This window comes from Falco peregrinus, chromosome 4 (assembly GCF_023634155.1).
Source record: "Falco peregrinus isolate bFalPer1 chromosome 4, bFalPer1.pri, whole genome shotgun sequence".
NCBI classification, from domain to species: domain Eukaryota; kingdom Metazoa; phylum Chordata; class Aves; order Falconiformes; family Falconidae; genus Falco; species Falco peregrinus.
In genome coordinates this window covers 94,289,963-94,309,007 of record NC_073724.1, presented here as the reverse complement: position 1 = coordinate 94,309,007, position 19,045 = coordinate 94,289,963, and the positions used below count along the sequence as shown (strand labels likewise).

Sequence of the window (19,045 nt, the reverse complement as noted above, 5' to 3'; positions counted from 1 at the left end):
TTGTGTTTCCATGCAACCTTATTTAGTCTTTAGAAGTTTGCTTGCCAGTAGTCATAGATGAACAGAACCAGAAACCGCTGTTCTTCTGCCTTAAAAGTATCCAACAGTATCCAAGCAAAGCTACGCCGCTAGCTCCCCGTAAGGAAGATGACAACGATGATGAGTATTAAGGGGGTGGGAATCGTGTGTATTTGCATCCTTCATCCCTTGCATAACTTCAGCAAGCACTGGCAGAACATTTCAGTTTGAGGGGAGGGGCTCAAAACCTCAGGTAACCAAACCCAGCGGTGACCCGCCCACTCGCACCCCCGTGCATTACCCGTGTGTGTTCCCATGTTTTTAGACACACACGCCCCCACGCCCAGCAGTCCGCTGCTGGCGCCTGTTCAAAACGCGGCGGCTCCGTCAGTGTAACGGCCCCGGGCCCGGTGCGAGGCGCGCAGGTGCGCGCAGGTGCCCGCAGGTCCCGCCGCCGCGCCCTCCGCGCCGCCCGGCCCGCTCCCCCTCCCCCTCCGCGCCCGCCCCGACACGGCCCCACGACGCCTGCGGAACCGCGGGGCTCCCAGGAGCCGGGTCCTACGGCGGCCGCGGAACAGCCGGAGCCACTGCCTCATCAGAAATGCTGCCCGCCGCCGCGCAGCGCGCCTCGCCCGCCCCTCAGCGCCTGCCCTCGCCGCGGTAGCCGGGCGCCAGGGCAGAGCACCCCGCTGGCTCCCCCGCGGCGGCCGGCGGGGCAGGGCTGGCGCGGCGCGGCGGGCAGGCGCGCGGCGGGCAGCGCAGGAGGCGGAAGGGGCCGCGAAGGCCCCTCGGGCGCCGGGTGACGTGTCGGCGGGGAGCGGCGCGGCGCTCGGCGGCATCATGTGAGTGAGCGAGCGGCCCCGCGGCCCCCTCCTGCTCCTGCCCCCGGCCCCACTCCTCCCCGGCCCTAACCCGGTGCCTTCCCCTCGCTCTCCCCAGGTCGAAGGTAACCTTTAAAGTGACGCTGACCTCGGACCCGCGGCTGCCCTACAAAGTGTGAGTGGTGCGGCGGGCCGGGGCCCGGCGGGGCGGCCGTGTCGGGCGGGGCGGCCGCGGGGCCAGCGCCGGGCTCCTGGGCCGGGTGGCTTCCCACGGGCACGCTGCCAGGGCCTCCGCGCCGGTGGGAAAGGCCGTTTCTGCCGTTCCTTGTGGAACGAAAGGCGGGTTTCTGTTGTTAATTCCCCTGTCAGGGCTCTTCTACATTTTTCTGCTGCCCGGTCTGACTTAGGTTTTGATCTAGACCTTAAATAATACACGCACGCTTTTGGCAAGAGGATTACCGTTGGTAAAAGTGAAGTTTTAATTGGTTTAATAGCAAATAAAGTTGCTTTTCCGTTTGTCTTGGCAGTCACGTATATGCTTAAATTGTAATTTCAGGTTAAGTGTGCCTGAAAGTACCCCTTTCACAGCTGTCTTGAAGTTTGCTGCAGAAGAAGTAAGTAAAAACAGATGATACTGTTTTTCAACTTTTTCAACATTCCTGAAAACAAAAACTTTTAAATTCTAAAATGTAATGGTTAATTCAGTGCAGAGAATGCTCTCATTAGACACACAAACACAGGCTTTACCACTGTCAGTGGGGCCTGCCAAAACTTTCAGAATCCTAAAATTAGCAATTCTTGCACAATTTACACATCAACAGCAGACATTGACACACTTCCCGTTCTTCTTTGCAATTCAATTAAACCATTAAATATCAGCAATGTAAAAATTTGTGACAGTGGACATAATTAAAAGGTACCAGTATTGAATACTTAATACTTTAAATTACATAAAATATCTAGAAAATTTTTAGAATTATTCAGGAAGTTTTAAACTGTTCTCACATTCAGTTGCAGTAATCCCTGAAGTTTGGAAGACACTGTCTTTGATTAGAGAAGGTGTTGAAAATAGACATACGGGCTAGGTTGAGAAAACAAACTTAAGTGAATAAGGCATTGGTAATGTGTTCTTTGGCTGCTGAGTGTTTAGTTTTTCACATGGAATCCAAAACCATTGGGTGCCTGAATTGCCTGTAGAATGCATTTGAAGAGGTGCATCCTGTTTGTTTCAAATTAAGCATACGAAGATTGAGAGATGTTCATCTGGGTGTAAACAGTAAAATAAAGTGCTCGAAAGCATGATGTCTTTTTTCATCTAATCAGCAAACCGATTCAGCTGAGAGTCTGTTCTTGCAATTCCCCTTCTGTCTCTTCAGGAAAACTTGGCAAGCATGGAATTGTTAGGAAGGATAATGGACTCCATGTCTTGAGTCTCCTTTGGTTGTTAGTGTTACAGCACTATGACAGAAGTTCTTAGTGGAAGCACAGTTTTTTGGGGGAGGTTGTGAATTGTTTGTACCTTTACTTGAACAGAACAATACACAGAATGATAAGCGCTGTTAAAAGACATTTGCTGATTTAATTATTTTTTTACGTTTTTTTTTCCCTGGCTATTTTTAATCTGAACTAAGGCAACTGTGCCCACGCAACCCATTATGTAGACACCTAGACTGAAAAGTCTTAATAGGCTAGTATGAGGGACCACGAAACGTTAGAGTGGGACCGAGTAGTTGGAGACACCAAGAGTGAGGGGCCACTTCTGGTGGGAAGGGTTGCTATCAAACATGTTAACTTTACCTACTCGTGGAACCGTGATCGCTGGTGATAAGGTCCTCTGTGAAATGGATTTAGAGAATAATTAATTACTTGTATATTCAGGTTTAGCAAGCCGTTATTTTAGTGTATGTGAGTTGCCACTGGGAGTGTCCAAGGGAGTTTTGCTGTTTGACCACAGACCACTCTGGATCAGCACTGAAGCTTTTTACATTTCAATGAGACCAGACCCTCCTCCGTGAATGAATCTCCTTGATCCTTTGTGAACTGGCATTGAAAAGAATGAGAGAAAAAAATTTTGTCTTACACAAATGTGTTTTGTTCCTTGAACTGCATAGTTTAATTTTATGTTGTGTGTTGTGATTCGGATATTGGTTTTACAGTACCTTATGAAATATACAAGGGAAAGATGAAACTGTAGCCCTGGGCTTTGGACAAAATTGTTAGTTAGTCTCCAGGGGAAGTTCATTATCCTGTCAGTGATTAAAGCTCTTGGGGCAGAGAAGGATTTAAGGTTCGGCTGTTTAGCCTAAGCAAGTTTCTACTGAGTCGTTTTTCAGAGTCTTAAAGCTCACCAAGTCATAACTAGAATTTCCCTGGAATGAGTTGAACTGTAGCTATGATGTAGAATGGTCATCTTTTTATCTATCAAGTTTCAGTCAGGGTGCTTGTGAAAAGTTTACGTTTTTTCCAAGTAAAGTTTTCTGAATTACTTTCATTGCACAAGAGTGTGCTTCCCCCCCGCCCCCCCCCCCCCCCCCCGCCCTTGGAAATAACTGAAATACATAACTTTTTTTTTTTTCATCTCTAGCATATTCCATAACATGTGAAAGTTGTACATTGTACATAATTCATGATTGGCAGAGCTGGAAGTAAGAAAACAAACTGGATCATTAAATGGGGACATCTCAGGAAGTCTCCATCGTTTGTAGCAGTCGCAGTTCTTCCCAATATATACATTTAGCAGTGGTGATTTGGATAATGCAAATCTAACCCTTGGTTTAGTTTTTATTTCTATGTTTGTCTTACAGGCTATATATAAAAAATGTAAATTAATATGTAGAGTATTAGAAACACTGCTGTTAGTTTTTATCAATTTATAATTCTTTCCACATTTGTCACAATTTATTATGACAGTATTGTGATTTGCAATGTGTGGTATCTATTGGTTTTTTTCTTTAATCTGTTGGAGCTGCTTGGTACATATCTCAGGTATACCTATGCACAATACTTAGAAAAAAACCTCTTATATTTGTGGAATTTTTATTACTAAATTAATCATCCATTTCCATTAAATAAAGTTAAATTTTATTCTTTCATGTATATTTTTGAAACTGTTGTTCTAGTGTTACTCTTGATAGATTGGTACTAAAACATTATGGTTTAATGCACTTATTTGTTATTCATTGTGCAAAAAGTAGATGAGCTTATTACTATAGAGGATTTTTGTCATCATTGTAAAAAGTGAGATTGTCATCTTATAGTTTGAATGTAGATATTGACAAATGTATTTCCTAGCAGTGGAGAAAATAAGTTGTGTAGTAGCCTCAGTTATCAATTTATAATGTTTTTAAAGCAGATAATCCCTTACTTTAAAGTGTGTGAGTTTGGGGCTGGATGTTACCTAACTTGATTCCAAAGCAAACCAGGGATTATCTAATGAATACAGAACTTTGCTGCTTGAGTATCCATTTGACTTTGCGTCAAGGAAAGCTGGTGTATTTTCAGCATTGGAAACGTATGCTTAACAGCCACAGGAAGAATTTTTGATTTAAATAGTGAACCATACTGCACTGAATTATGTGTAATTATTTCCAGCGGTGGTTTCCCTTTCTGTATTAACTTGTGATGATTTTCATGTGCTGAGTATATAGCTGACAACTATTGCTGTTTGGGCCAGTATTTTGGGCTAAGAGAACAAAGTGTTTTATTCCTTTCTAACACAATACAATATGAAGCAGTAAGAGAATGAGAATCTTAACTAGTGCTTTGCTGACTGGTTGCCACACAATTCTCGTGTACCTAGTATATCAGCATCAGATAGATTCTTTACTGAAAAGCAAAATGACACAAAATGAGTGAAGACATCCATCCTCCTGTGAATGATCCTTCCATTTCATGCATTGTTGTGTATCAGAAGAGACACAGAAGAAATGAGAAGAAGCACTCAAAATTCTAGAAGTTACGTTTTTTGGGTTTTTCCAGGTGATTTAGGAAAGATCCGTGGTATCACTTAGCTGCTTGTCGAAAAGTAATGTAATACTAAGTTAAACATATATTTGTTGCTTGTTCAAGTTTTTATGTGTTTTTAATTTTCAAATTTGAGATGCTCATTCCAGGAGGCAGAACTTCATATGATTGACAGTCCCATTGTTCCAACCTTATAAATTCATTTTCTCCTATTATGCAAAAAAAATTAAAAAATAATCCCAACACAAAACCCAAACCTGTTAAAAGATTTCTCCTTAGACTGCTAAGTGAAGATTCCCGAAGTCCGTGAACTTGAGAAAGAAGGCTTGCTTGCTTCAGCATGTGATATGTGTATACATTAGCTGTTAGGAGATGGAAGATTATTTTTTACATTCTTGCAGTAAAATATGTAGCTCCTATTTTGTCAACTTTACTATTCAAATCTTGCTCTCAAAACGAATTGTTACTTTCCTCATGGCCTTTCTGTAATGACACTGGTATCTAACCTACCTTTTCCAGAAATTAATGTTTTCATTTCATGCTGCAAGATGAGGAGGTGACATGATTTACCTCCTATGGATAAAAGGCTATGAGAGAATAAGGTTAAAAAAGTTCTGCCAATTTTGTATGTCTGGAGATAAAAAGAGCCAGGGTTTCAGTATATTGATGATTAAGTACTGTGTTCAAACATGGGTTTTTTTGAGTTTTAGCAGTTGCTGTTAATGCATAGTGTTTCTGCAAATCAAACCTGGGAATCTTAAGCTGAGCAATTGGAAAACAGGGAAAGCACAACTAGGGAATGCCATTGAAAGGCATGGCTGAAGTGACTTGTTTAGCCGATGGGAGAGTTCCACAGTTCTTCCAGGGAAGCGCTCAGTGTTAGCTTTCCTAGTTAGCCACCCTTTTTCTTAAGCAATATGTAGAGGAGGAGGAAGTGCTTTGTGAGGAGGTTTTGTTGATGCTTGCTTGTTGCTGAAACACCAGTCTTCTACCTTAGGGGTTGTTCATTGTCTAAGTAAATGAAGCCTGAGGAACAACCTTTGGTCCTCACACCAAGTAGCACTGATTGACTTGTGCCCACCTCACCCTTTCTGTCCTCTGTGGTCCACCCACATTACATAGTGCAGGATTTTTCTCTGGCCCTGCCTGACTTCCTCTAGTCCTGACAAATGATAATTTTTGGCTTCCCCATTTCAATTCAGATCTTCTGAAACAGTTTGAAGCCTGTATGTAATGCAATCCTACCTGAGCGGGGCTTTTCATATTAGAAAACTGATCTCATATGATGCACGTGGAGGTGGGGTACTGCAGAGACACATGGTAGTGACTGAGGGTACAAAGCCTGCTTAGGCTTTGGTGTCAGAAATCTGAGGAGGGAGCCAGGTCTGATGCAGTGCTGTTAGAGCTTCCTTTTGTAAGCAAGTCCTGGAGTGAACTCATCTCTTGGACCATTGCAGTTGGAGAACCTAACAGAACCAGAAAGAAAACTAGGGAATTGGTCATAATTAACCAAGATTAGCTCAAGTTAATTCTTGTTTAATTCCTGTTAGACATAACAGATATGCTTCTTAGAGTTCATTTCCTTATATGTTTTAGGTATTCCTTTATGTAGTATCACAAGAGCTGTTGTTTCTTAACTGTGCAGATGCTTAACTTTTATGTTTTATCCAATGAGTAATAATTGGATTTCATTAGTTGTTCAGTACTGCAAATTTTGCATTCTCTATTGAGGTGTCTAATCAACTTTCACTTTAAATCTTCATTTTGCTATATCTGTAAATCGGAGGGGAATCTTCTCAATTTCCTGTACCTGAACCAGCTAAAATTTTAATTGCTTTGAATATTCCCGATATATTTTCTGCTTTAACTATGTCTCTCTTGTTATTTTGTCCTACTCATTCCATTTAGTTCAAAGTTCCTGCAGCAACGAGTGCCATTATAACAAATGGTAAGAATATAGTTTATATTTTTGTATAAAACAGGGGATTTTTATTGTTGTTTGAGTGAAGGGGTATTTATAAAAGCTGAAGTGTCTTTTCTTTCACAACCTCTAAGACTTCAGACTGAATTTGATAATATTGCAGCAGTATTTAAATTGTTTGTGCATGGGATGAAGGTATTAAACCACTAATATAATTAATTTGATTTTGTCCAAATATATACGTTGGATTTGCTGTGCTGAATGTTTCTTGTTAGCTTCTTTGAAAAGGCTGGTTTTGGTTGTAGGAAATAGCTGCATGAAGACCTGATGTAATAACTATATCTTGTTGGTATACTATATTTTTTAAGCTGTAGGTTTAATATAGTAAATTGTAATATACCTATTTCGTCTTCCCCTCTTTTTTTTTCTCTCCTTTTTAAATTTTTTTTTCTAGATGGTATAGGAATAAACCCTGCGCAGACTGCGGGTAAGTTATTATTTATGGAGCCCAGTATTAAAAACCTCAGTTATTTTTCTTTTAAACTATTGCAGAGCACTCAGGTTTGATTTATATTTTAAGTTTTTATTTCTTAAATGGGAGAAGCATTACCTGGTAGTTTTCAACTACAGTCAGTGTAGTGTGTAGAAGGTTAAATCCACAGAACTGTTGTTCAGCATTTTGTTTATTTAGGTCTGTGAAAAAATAAGGCACTTCTGATCTTTAGAGCTTAGTTATTTAGTGTGCAGTTTGAAAAAGCAATACTGTATTACATGAAATAACAAGTAATAGCTGTATTTTTCCCCCACTATACCTTGTTCAGTAGTAGTTGCTATTTTAGCAGCACTTCTCCTGGGGTATATTTAAAAAAAATAATACTCAGGTTTAGAGCAAGAACTGTACGTGCTTTGGAAAACGTGTTTTCAAGAAGAGGGGATCTTCTTGCTGACAGCCCCCTCGTTCTCACCAAGGGGTTCCATGTGAGAAATCTCTGATTTTAACTGTGAAGGCTTGTTATGAGACAGAAGTTTATCTCTGTCACAGAAAAATGTAAAGCTTTTCCCCATCACCTCCTGAAACACATGGAAACATCGTACAGATGGTGAATTGTACTAATAACAATTTGTTGTCTGGAAGCAAGCTTCTGTGGACTTGTTCTTGAAAGCTGTACTATACAAGAAATAATTACAGTAATTTAATCTCAACCCATTTGAGATGAGTTAACAGTGGAGTATCTTAGGGAAGAAATGTTCGTAACTTTCTACTAAGAAATAACAAAAATGGCTTTGGTGCTTGTAGAACCCAGTCATCCCGTGAAAACTGTGAATCTAATTTTAGTCCTGCTTGCAAACATGATGAACAATTGATGGAGACTTGCTGCTTCTCTGGTTTTTGCATGAAATCTCTGCCAGATCTCATTCACTTGTTCCTTCTGTGTGCCAGTCATTATTGAAGATACCACACCATATTTTTTTTCAGATCTAAAGAGACAATAAGAAAGCAAAGTATTATCAGCATACTTAACTATAGTGAATAGTAGTAACTTATGGTTAGAAGAGCACTTGCTTGACATTAGTCTGGGGAACTTCTTGGAGCTGTAAAAGGAACCATTTAAGTGTAGTGACCCATTTCTGAGGTCTGTGATTGCATCAACAAAATTTGAAAATTAAAATCAAGTGAGTGTTCGGCTTCCTGCTCCACTTGAAGTTTCTGTCCTTCCCGAACTTGTCTTAGGACACCTGGATTATGGTTTGACAGGTGTACTGCCTCAGGTGGACTCCTCAGCTGGTGCAGTTCTCGTCATGATCCATTGACCAAGTATTATTAAAAATATATAATAAAACTAGTGGTTTAGTTTAGCTACTAGATCATCACCCTCGTGTAAAGCCACGTTTGCACATGACCACTCAAGAATACTTGGGCAACATGAGTAGAGTCAGTTGCCTAAGTTAAGGTGTCACAGAATCACAGAACGGTCAGGGTTAGAAGGGACCTCTGGAGATCGTCTATTCCAACCCTCTGCTAAAGCAGGCTCTCCTAGAGCAGCTTTCACAGAGTCGTGTCCAGGTGGGTTTCAGATGTCCCCAGAGAAGGAGACTCCACACCTGTCTGAGCACCTGCTCCAGTGCTCTGTCACCCTCAAAGCAAAGAAGTTCTTCCTCGTATTCAGAAGGAACTTCTTGTGTTGCAGTTTGTGCCCACTGTCCCTTATCCTGTCACTGGGCACCAGTGAAATGAGCCTTGCAGCTATGCATGTTGAATTCACATCTCCAATTGATTTGCTTTACCTCTCCTAAGTTCTTATAAATGTTGAGGAATTTTTCAGTAGTAACGTGGCAGCATCTCATATGGCACCAAAACAACCAAAATCCAACCTACACTAAACCACCAAATGCAACACCCAGACCAAGATCCTTTCTCACTTTACAGGGAAACATACACAATTTAGATATAAACTTATGTTCAGCCTTTTTAATTGGTACCTCAGAAACCTGGTGGAGTAAGATGTATTTTTTTTTTTCCCTTCTACTCCCCCCCCACCCCCCAGCATCTACTAAAGTTCCTCTAGATTGAACAGTTCAAAAACTTCCCAAAATAAGGTGGATTAGGAATAAAATCTTAGTAATCCTTGGATATTTCAGAGGGTTTGTACTGTTCCACTATTTCTTCACCTTTCTCAATAATAAGTACTCAAGTATTGACTTTCTCTCATTCTTGCTACATGATTCCATGGAGAAGGGGAAATGAAAACTGAAAAAACTGGGTTTAGCACTTAATTCCTGTCTTGATTTAAATTTTAAGTCCTCGATAGTTTGGGGAATAATATGCCATAACTTTAATAAAACCTCTGTGATATCAATGATGGAAACCGACTGAAAGGTGGGGTGAACTGCTGTCTACATGAGATACAGTTGTGGCATGTTATAAAATTTTGGAGTTTTATGATGGCCATTGCAATGGATACTTTTCATCTAGATGAGTAAACTTAGTTTTCTGCTTCGCTGCTGTGACAGATTTATGTTCAGCAGTTTTTATAGATCTCTTTAGTGTGTGGTGTTGGCAGATCCCTAAAAACAATGTCTTCTAATACCACATTCTTTTGAACTGACTTTCTAATACTTGTTATGTTGAGTAAGCAGAACAGTTTCAATCCTGATCCATGTGCCAGAAATGTGAAGTTTAAAAAAGGGTAGCTTTGTTCCAGTATGCTAGTAATTTGAACAAATGTTAAATATCTTAGTCTTTTTTTTTTTTTTTTTATAAGAGCACTCTGCATCCCTGAAATGGGGTGCTTGGGAGAGAAATAAAATTATTCTGCTTTTACAAGTCAGTGCAAAGATGTATAAGAATAGGTAGATATTGTTGAAACCTGATACTGTAGAATTACATGTAGTCTTTTTCATGCAATAGCAGTATGAATTTTAAAAATTCCGTATAGTAATTAAATAATGCATCACTTCTAGCAATGTGATTTCATTTTCAGATGTTATAGCTAATAGAAGAAAATAGCAACCTGAATGACAATCCTGAATACATGCAGAAAATATTCTAGACATCTAAGTATTAGAAACTTAGGATTTTCATACTATGTCCTCTTGAAAAGACTGTCATGATTAAGACTATGCAGTAGTAAATAGGAAGGTCAAGACTTTGTGATAAAATTAGACTGACCTATGCTTGGACCTGTGAAGAGCCTTCCTAAAAGAAAAGTACGGTTGAGGTTCTGAACTTAGAAGCAGATAAGTACTGAACCAGAGAGAAGTAAAAATGAGTCTATGCATGAATGACCGCAAGATAAAAAAGGTAATTATGGAGAACTAAAACTTTATTTCCTGGCCTTGAAATTATTATGACGTGTAAGTGAAACCAGACATTCAAGTATGGAACTGCAAAGTTAAAAGCCCATATAGTTTGCAAGTCTTACTAGATGACTTTGGGTCTGGTGTTTTTATTTAAAAGTAAGAGGGATAAGATGAAACTCCTTGGAAGCATAAAAAGACGTATTTCCGGTATATTAGAGGAATTAATACAAAGATGTTAAATCTTGACCTAACATTATCCTTTAAATGTGTATGCTTGTTTAGGTAACACTTCATTTTATTAGTTGGTAACACATTTTGTTTTGTTCGTTTGTTTAGGAAATGTATTTCTAAAGCACGGTTCGGATCTACGGATTATTCCCAGAGATCGAGTTGGAAGTTCTTAACATCTCGTGAAAGCTTTGGAATAAGTGACATTGCCATGCAGCAAAGGTCTATTTATTTTGGAACTCTGAAATGCAACTAATTAATTGGCCTTTTTCAAAGTTAGCAAAAGTGACTTCCCAGGATTTGATTTTTTTTAAACAGAGATAAAGATTCATTCTATTCTTAATATATTTTAACTCGTGCACCAATTCTTCCCTGACTAGTAGAAGAATGGGCTGATTGCATGTTATGTGCCTGAACGAAAGACGGACTTCTCTGTATAGGTGTTACTGACACCACAAGGGTGACCACACAGCCACGATCAATAGATATTTAAAATATTGGATATTGTTGAGCCTCCTTTGTGGAACTATGTTATGATTTTCCTATAATGAAATTGTTCCTACTGAGAGCTAAAACTTTTTCTTTTTTTTTTCCTTTGTTTTTTATCTAAATTTACTTCCATGTCAAGAGGAACGGTTTTCACATGGTTCAAGTATTAAGCTCAAATACAAGGGAAATTTCAGGGGTTTATTACTCACATAGGTAAATAACTGCCAAATGTTCCAAAGTAATTGTAAGATTTAATTGTTGCAAGTATTTTAGATAAAGGAGAAAACAGGTTTCTATATGTTAAAACTTAATTTGACCTATTGTGAAGTCAAAGGCAGTTGTAGAGAATGAATTTATGAGACCTTACCTCCTCATGTGAAGTGTCATCAGCTGAGAAAGATTGCAGCGTTGTTTGGGAGTCTGTAGGTACTGGTCAAATACATCATTCCTTTTTCAGTAAACTAATACTGTTTCTTTCCAAAAGCCTTGTTGTGTTACTGCATGTTACATGGGAAACAGCGTAGAATTCACTGAAATGTTTGTGTTCAGATTATATGTTTCTTGTTTATAAATTGCCAGGGGTAAACTATCAGTTGTGTAATTTAATTAGAGAAATTGCTGCTTTTTTTTGCTACTTTGTGATTTAATGTATTTGGCAAAATCTTAACCCTGTTGCATTTTTTTCTGTCGTACTGAGTTTAACAGAAAGAACAATGGGCAATGTAGTGCTTGGTTAAATGAGTATTGTCACAAATACAACTGTCCTGTGCAATAATTCTGCTCTGGAAAGATGTTCAGATGCGTCAGTGCAGAAGTACAGAATGCCCTTCTGAGTGGGTGGAAGTTGATCATATAGAGGAAAACTCTTCTGAAAGTGATATTTGACTATAAACATTTTCCAACTCTAAAATTCATTGTAAAATTCTGGATTTTCTTTTCTTTTAATAAACAATTATATGAAAAAGTGCAAACTTTGTTCCTCTCATCTTCTTAATTAGATTTTGGCAATAATTAAAGACTCTGCTCTTTAACTTTCCAATCAACATGCTTTGAGATTCTTTTCAAGCCAAAAGATTCTTACTATGCAGAATTCTACAGAACACTGCCCTTAAAGGGCAGAGTGTATAGTTTTTATTAATATAATGGCACAATATAATTAGGAGTCAAATGAATTGCTTGTAATTTTTATCAGCAAATCTCTTGAATGAATACCTGAAAAACCACCTGATACAGAAATATATTAAACAGGAGCCTTTTTTTTTTTCTCCTGTCTAAAAGCTGCAGTATTGTTTTTGAAAGGCCATCGTAGCTAAATATCAGAGCATCGTAGTTTCAAAATATGTTTATGTAATGGAGAAGGTTATATAAAAATAATTTTAGATGGTGGCCAACATTTCATACACTGTTACTTAGGTAATAACACAGCATACATTGTTTGACGTACTGCATTACAAATAGATCACGTAACATGCAAAGTATTTGTTTATTTGGAACAACAATTGGTTTTTGTAGTGCTTTCTGTGTTCATTGCACCTTTGTCTCTATATTGTCTCTAAAATCTGAACATCTGTTTGGTAAAGAGGCTTCACTTCAGTGGTAAAATGTACTTGAAAAAAATGTTTTCAAGTTGATTTGTTCGCAAGTTCATTTTGTTAAGTCATATTTGACATGGTTGTATAGGAAAAATTTAAAACTTAAAACCAGACTTCCTAGGGCTTGGGAGTTGTCATAAGACTATGAAAAGTGCTGTGCCCTCAGACTTGTACTGGTGTGTCTAACCATACTTCAAGGCATACTTTGGAAATTGACTCTACCTGGAGTCTGTATTGTCTTTGGCTCTGGTTATAACTTGTGTTAAATGAAAGACTTCTGTTGTTTGTAATTAACTTTGTCATGGCTTTGCTGAAGTCAATTTAAAAGGTCTTTTTTTTTTTTTTTTTTTTCCTGTATTTTACATTTGTAAAAGGATGGCTGGTTTGTATTACAAAGATACTCTGAAAAGAAATTTTGGCAGACTCATAAATGTGAAAAATCCCACCAAAACATTTAAAGAGATGTAATAATTCTTTTGGTTTATACAATATTATGAAAGTCTTATTTTTCTCAAATTATTATTTGATAGAATTTGAAGGTGTCATGGAAATTTTTCAGGGTGGGAAGCACAATGATCTGATGAAGTATAGAAGAACTGGGAGTTAGGAAATGGCCCTGATGGTAGTTCTGGTAGTAGTATGGCTTTCTTCCTTGTGTTCTCAAGTCACAAAATCTAACGTTCTTCTGTGTTTGAGATTAAAAGACAATTTTATTCTCTTGTTGCTGCTAAATAATAACTGTAAAAATTGTTGACAGCAGGTCTCAGAAGTGGAGAATTTTTCTTCGTAGTGTTCAGGTTGATGGTGAAAACCCGGCTTTCACCGCTGCTGCAGTGATACAGTGAGCAGCTGGAGCAAGAGAAGGAGCTGTGCAGGTGTGACTGCAGAGTGTTAGTGTGTTCTGAAAGTGCTGGGGGCACAGCAGTCCTTTGTATGGTAGCATGTGGGTGGCTGTCAGACAGAGCACTTCAGTGGGGCAGTGGGAAGAAATAAATCCTGCAGTCATCCTAGTAGTGCTGTGGAGACTGTGTTTCAGTGATTCTGGCAGGAGCGCTGAGCTCCAGCCGAGTAAATTCAGCCCATGTGCAATACATCAATACATAGTGTTCAGATTTAAATGCAGTGTACCCAACTGTACATCTCTGTAGTGAATTTCAGCCAGTTCCTACTGCTGGAAGGTGAATACCAGAGAGTGTTCACAAAGGCTAGCGATACCTTTTTTGAGGCTAATCTCTGCAGGCTGTTTCTGAAATTAGTGGAAGTGAGGGTTCTCCACACGGAGATTCAGAGTAGCTAAATGAATCCCGTGTTCTGAATCATGCTCTGGAGGAGCCTTTCTCTTTTAACTGACTAGAGAAAGCAATTGAGGCATTAACCTGCGGGGGCCAATATTAACCTTTGTGAATACCTTCCCCAACAGGCACTTCCACCTCCTGTCAATATTATATGTTACAGCATTGTGCTACCTGCTTGCTGTTGTTTGATCTTGATGTTTAGCACATGATACAAAGCTCCCAGGGACTTGTTCAAAATGAAAATTACAGGAACTTGTTTGCATGAAAACAAACCTGTTTTTTTATGCAATACAATTAGTTGAATGTATTTATTTATTTTTATTCAGTAGCCTTGGTGGGAGTGTGGGGAAGGCCTGTTGTTCTTTACGGAAAGCTTTGTCAGGTTAAAATTGGTTGTCTACAAAGAGGAAAATGTGTACACTGAAGAAGAAAAAAAGATTCTGCTAGGTTTTTTTCAGAGTATAGAATTGGCCTCCTTTATCTCCAGCTGAAGAGGTTAAATGTTCCTGGAAAGCAGATTTTAAAGGGTTTGGAATGCATACAAATAGCCACTAATAGAAGGACCAGTTGCAGGTGTTCCTCTTGATTACTGCGCAGAAAATCCTGAAGGCTCTGAGTGGGAACTGGCAGTGTCTTTCACTGGTGAGAAATACCAGATGTTGTTTGTAAGAACTATATCAACTTTAGAGGCTTTTGATCATTTTAATGGAGAAAATTGCTCTTTGATTTTGAACAATAGATCAAGTTTGGCCTACAGTCGAGTTCTATTTATAGACCTTGAAAGTAATCTTCACGTAGCGGGAGTGAGATCACAATCCCTTTCACTGCTCATGGACTTTGAAAAGAAATAAATCTAGTACAGTGTGGGCATTAAAAAAGGTTCAGGATTCAAAGGTGAATTGCCTGCTGAAAAGCGCAATATCTTTTTCTTCAGGAGACTTGGCTTTGATAAACATTTGTTATTGTCTGATGGAAGGTTTAAAACGGGAGGAAAAAAAAAAAAGGGGGGTGGGGTTGGTGTGGATGTACTTTGTCTTACCTATTGTGGTCCATGGTCATTTTGCCATTCCAGGTTCACGCTGTATGTCTTCTCATAGCAAAAGCCACAAGATTTTAGTAGATATGGACTATTCTGTTTGCTATTACAAACATCTTGGAAATCCAGCTAAAGAGCTGTGGGCTATTTCTAAGACACTAAATGCTAGAGAAAATAGATACATGAAGCATACTGTCCACATCTAGTGAACATTCTTGCTATGGATGATCAGAAATAGCGTGGTATTAATTCTGGCTCATGGTCCTAACACTTTATAAGCATTGGGCATTACATTAAACTGCTTTTCTGTCTTTTTCTGGAGTAGTTCGTAATACTTCAGATGGCATGCTAGCTTTGCCAGAATGCTGTTAGTTTTTACTATGGGCCAAACTTACTGTTATGACTTTTGTAGAGTACAGAAATAGAAGTGCTGCTTCTGCACCAAGCTGGATTTATGCAGACCTTAAATATATATATGCATGTGTAAGTAACTGACCTGTGCAGCTCTTAACTCCTTCCATGAGGAAGCAGGACCTTGATACTTTTACTAGTTGAGCAGAATAAGTGAGCTGCAGAGGAGCATAGAGTGGTAAGTTGTGGCTTATGAATGCCAGTAATAGTAGCAACCTCATTTAAATATAAAACTACAAAGAATAATTATTCCATATATATATGGAGTCTTTCTGATTCTGGGCAAAAAAGTTGTTGTCCCACCTCTGGTTCAAGGCAGAGCTAAAGTCAAGTCTACGCTTAAGGGCCCTGTTGCACATCTTACTTTTCTGCAAGTTATTTTGGAAATACTGTTTGTATGGAGCGAATTCCCACCCAGGTGTAAGTGGCATGATCAGACTCAGGATATTCACAGGAACCACGCTGACCAAGTTATTCTCCCGAAATAGCTATTAGAATTGCTTACTGGTTTCAGCCATTTTATCGGTTCTTCATGAGTGCTGCTTTAAAAAAAAATTAGGTTGGTTTCCTGGGTATTTTGTTATGTATGACTTGAGATCTAATTACAGAAGTCAAGAAAGGAGCAAATGTTAGTTATTTTGTATTCAAAGTAATTGCATACAGAGTTGCTCATAGTTGGCTCCAATAATTTGCCCCATTTGTCTGCAAAGGAAAAGGAAACGTTTGCAGTACATGAAGTAGAAGGGCAGTACCTGTTCCCTGCTCACTTAAAACGAGATCAAAGGTTTGGTCATTAGGTGATTGTTACATCTTCTGATAACATAGACTTGATTTTGTGTCCTGGCACACAAGAATTTTTAAAGGTTCTTTCAAAATATCATTGACTATTAGCCAATTACTACAAACCAATAAAAAAAGCAATGAGGTTGTTCATTGTCTTTCTTGGGGAATCAACAGTGAGAATTCTGCAAACTTACACTATTAACTGTGCTAACTAAGCAAACAGCCATCCTCAAGTTGCTGTGCAAGAGTGGCTTAAATGGTTCTTGTAGCTGCTCAAATGTGCCCACTTCTAATTTAGTTTTCTATTTCTTGAAATTTTCATGGTGTTGAGCTGGGAAAAAAAAAAAACCACACTATCTCAAAGCTCTGTCACAAAAGTGTTAATTTCTTTCCCAAAATACATTGCTTTTACCTGACTGTGTTCAGGTTATTGTTACTGTCACATGGTTACGTTAAGCACATATTCTTCGAGCTGCTATGATTTCAGTAGAAGCAGTCATCATTCAACTGAGCAACCTGTGCAAGTCAGTGACCTTCAGAAAAGTGAGGTGTTCCCTGCTGTGGAATCTATTGAGACACCTTTGGATGTTACCTGCTAGTATAGTAAGTTACCAACTTTTTAGTTGATAATTCTTTAGAAAGCATTAAGATAAAAACTAGGAAATATGACCTGTGGCTCTAATATGGATGAGAAAGAACCATATTACAGGAAAAATGCTGCTGAAATGAAGGGGACTGCTGTTGCAGTGGAAGGGACTGGTCCTAACAACTAGACAGTTTCACATATGGGACCAGATTCATACCTCAAATTTGACTTGTGGGGTTTTTTTGCTAAAGTTGTGATTTCCTTATGATTATTTCTTTCCCCCTGTGCTGTCTGTATGACTTCTTGCATAAGGGGGAATACAGAACGACATCTGGACTGACAACCCAGTGCCTTGAACTAGACAGAAGAGGATTGCAGCCCTTCTTCTGGGAACCAGTGTCTGTATTATACATCCAACAGCCAGCAGTTAAAACAAGAAAGAGGACATGAGTAGAGGGAAAAGAATGCTGGCCTTCTAAGCCAAATGCAAAGAGAACTCCAAATACTTAAATGTATCTGTGTTTGCTCATTTTTTCTGGTGGTACGCACCTTTCTTTACAGTTGCCTGTGTATGTGTGTGGACTGCCCTCGGGTCAGGATAGCATGTAGCCTACTGTTTTCAGTAATCTGAGAAAGGCTGATCTTCAAGGTAAGGAGAAAATTGGATCTTCATCATAGTACTGTAGGTGAGCCCAGGCAGCCAAACTCCTAGGAGGCAGGGGGAATGCCCTGACCCCAAACTGGCAGTATCAGAATGAGGTCTTTGTGGTTAGCAGAGTTTTGGAAAGCTTACAGTACAAAAGAAGGGCACTGACATCCTGGAGCAAATCCCGTGGAGGACTACCAGGATCGTTAGGGAACTGAAGCACAAAACACAGGAGGAGAGAGTGATGGAGCTGGCTTTATTCAGCCTGAAGCAGGGAAGGGTAAGGGGGGAATCTTTCAAACATCCAAGGGCTGGTTGTATAGAAGATGAAGACAAAACTGAGTTAAAAGTAGACAGTGAAAGCAGTGGACATAGATTGCAGCATGGAAATTTCTAATTATATATAAGAAAAGAAGTGCTTGGACACGAAGTGGTTGCTAAGAGAGGCTGTGGGGTCTCCTGTATTTGGTGGTACTCAAAAGATGGTTGGACAAGGCCTGAGAACTGAAGTGACAGTCTGGCCCAGGTCTGAGTGAGGCCTGAACCAGATAAACCCCAGAGGTTCCTTCCAGCCTAAGCTAGTCCCTGGCCGTTTCTTTCTTTAATCTCTCTCTCCTAACTTTTTCCTGATAAAGAGCTACATCTTGCTTTACCTTAGGTGTCTGCCCAGGTAGTGGAGACAGGGCAGAGCCATAGCTCTTCCCACTTGGCTACTTTTTCCTCTCTGCACACATAGTTTCTCAGAAGACCTATAAAGGGTTATTGTCTTTGACCTCCTGCTGGAGAGTGGCATTAAGTTTGACTCTGGGAACAGTCAAAATCTTGGTATCCTCTAATGTTGTGTAGAAGCTGTGATGCTGTGACATTGCGTAAGAAGTTTGGAGTCCGATAGATTAAATACAAATGCATGTGTATTAATGATGATGTTAATATCAGCAATTTTGTAAATTGCATTTCTTTTGTGCTTAAATTGAAAACAAAAAGACAATGTTGGATGTAGCTAATCAGCTAATATTTATTGCAGTAACTTTCTAAACCACATTTTCCTCAAGTGGATGGGGGAATGTAAATAGCATTGCTGTAATAAAATGCTGACAGAGGATCCATGTTGCTTGAAAAATTAACATCTTTCAATTCATTTTTACATTGACAGTTCCAGTTAGCAGTAGTGATTTAGCAGTACATACCCATTAACTTGTGACAGGGTTGGGTTATATTGCTCTGGGCTCTGGAGTACAATACAGGTAATACTGGCTGGCAAAACCAGCAGCTCAGCGTCTGTACCCGCAGCGGGAATAGTAAAAGATCGCGCAAGCACTCAATAAGCACCACCCATGCAAAGCTGATTATTAGTGCATGAACAGGAGCACAGTACATCTTGTCAACTGTACAGTAGTCAATGTTATCCATTATAGGTGACAATGAAATCAAAATGGTCCAATTATTTATGTCAGT

At 39.3% G+C, this 19,045-nt stretch overlaps 1 protein-coding gene across 1 annotated transcript; it reads left to right on the top strand.

The window, feature by feature from the left end:
- The first annotated feature begins 717 nt into the window (after nucleotides 1-717).
- On the top strand, nucleotides 718-12,212 carry UFM1 (ubiquitin fold modifier 1). Its single transcript, XM_055802424.1, has 6 exons — nucleotides 718-860; nucleotides 958-1,014; nucleotides 1,396-1,453; nucleotides 6,711-6,750; nucleotides 7,178-7,210; nucleotides 10,861-12,212. Coding segments are annotated over exons 1-6 (258 nt in total). The 5' UTR covers nucleotides 718-858; the 3' UTR covers nucleotides 10,929-12,212.
- The last annotated feature ends 6,833 nt before the right edge of the window (nucleotides 12,213-19,045 follow it).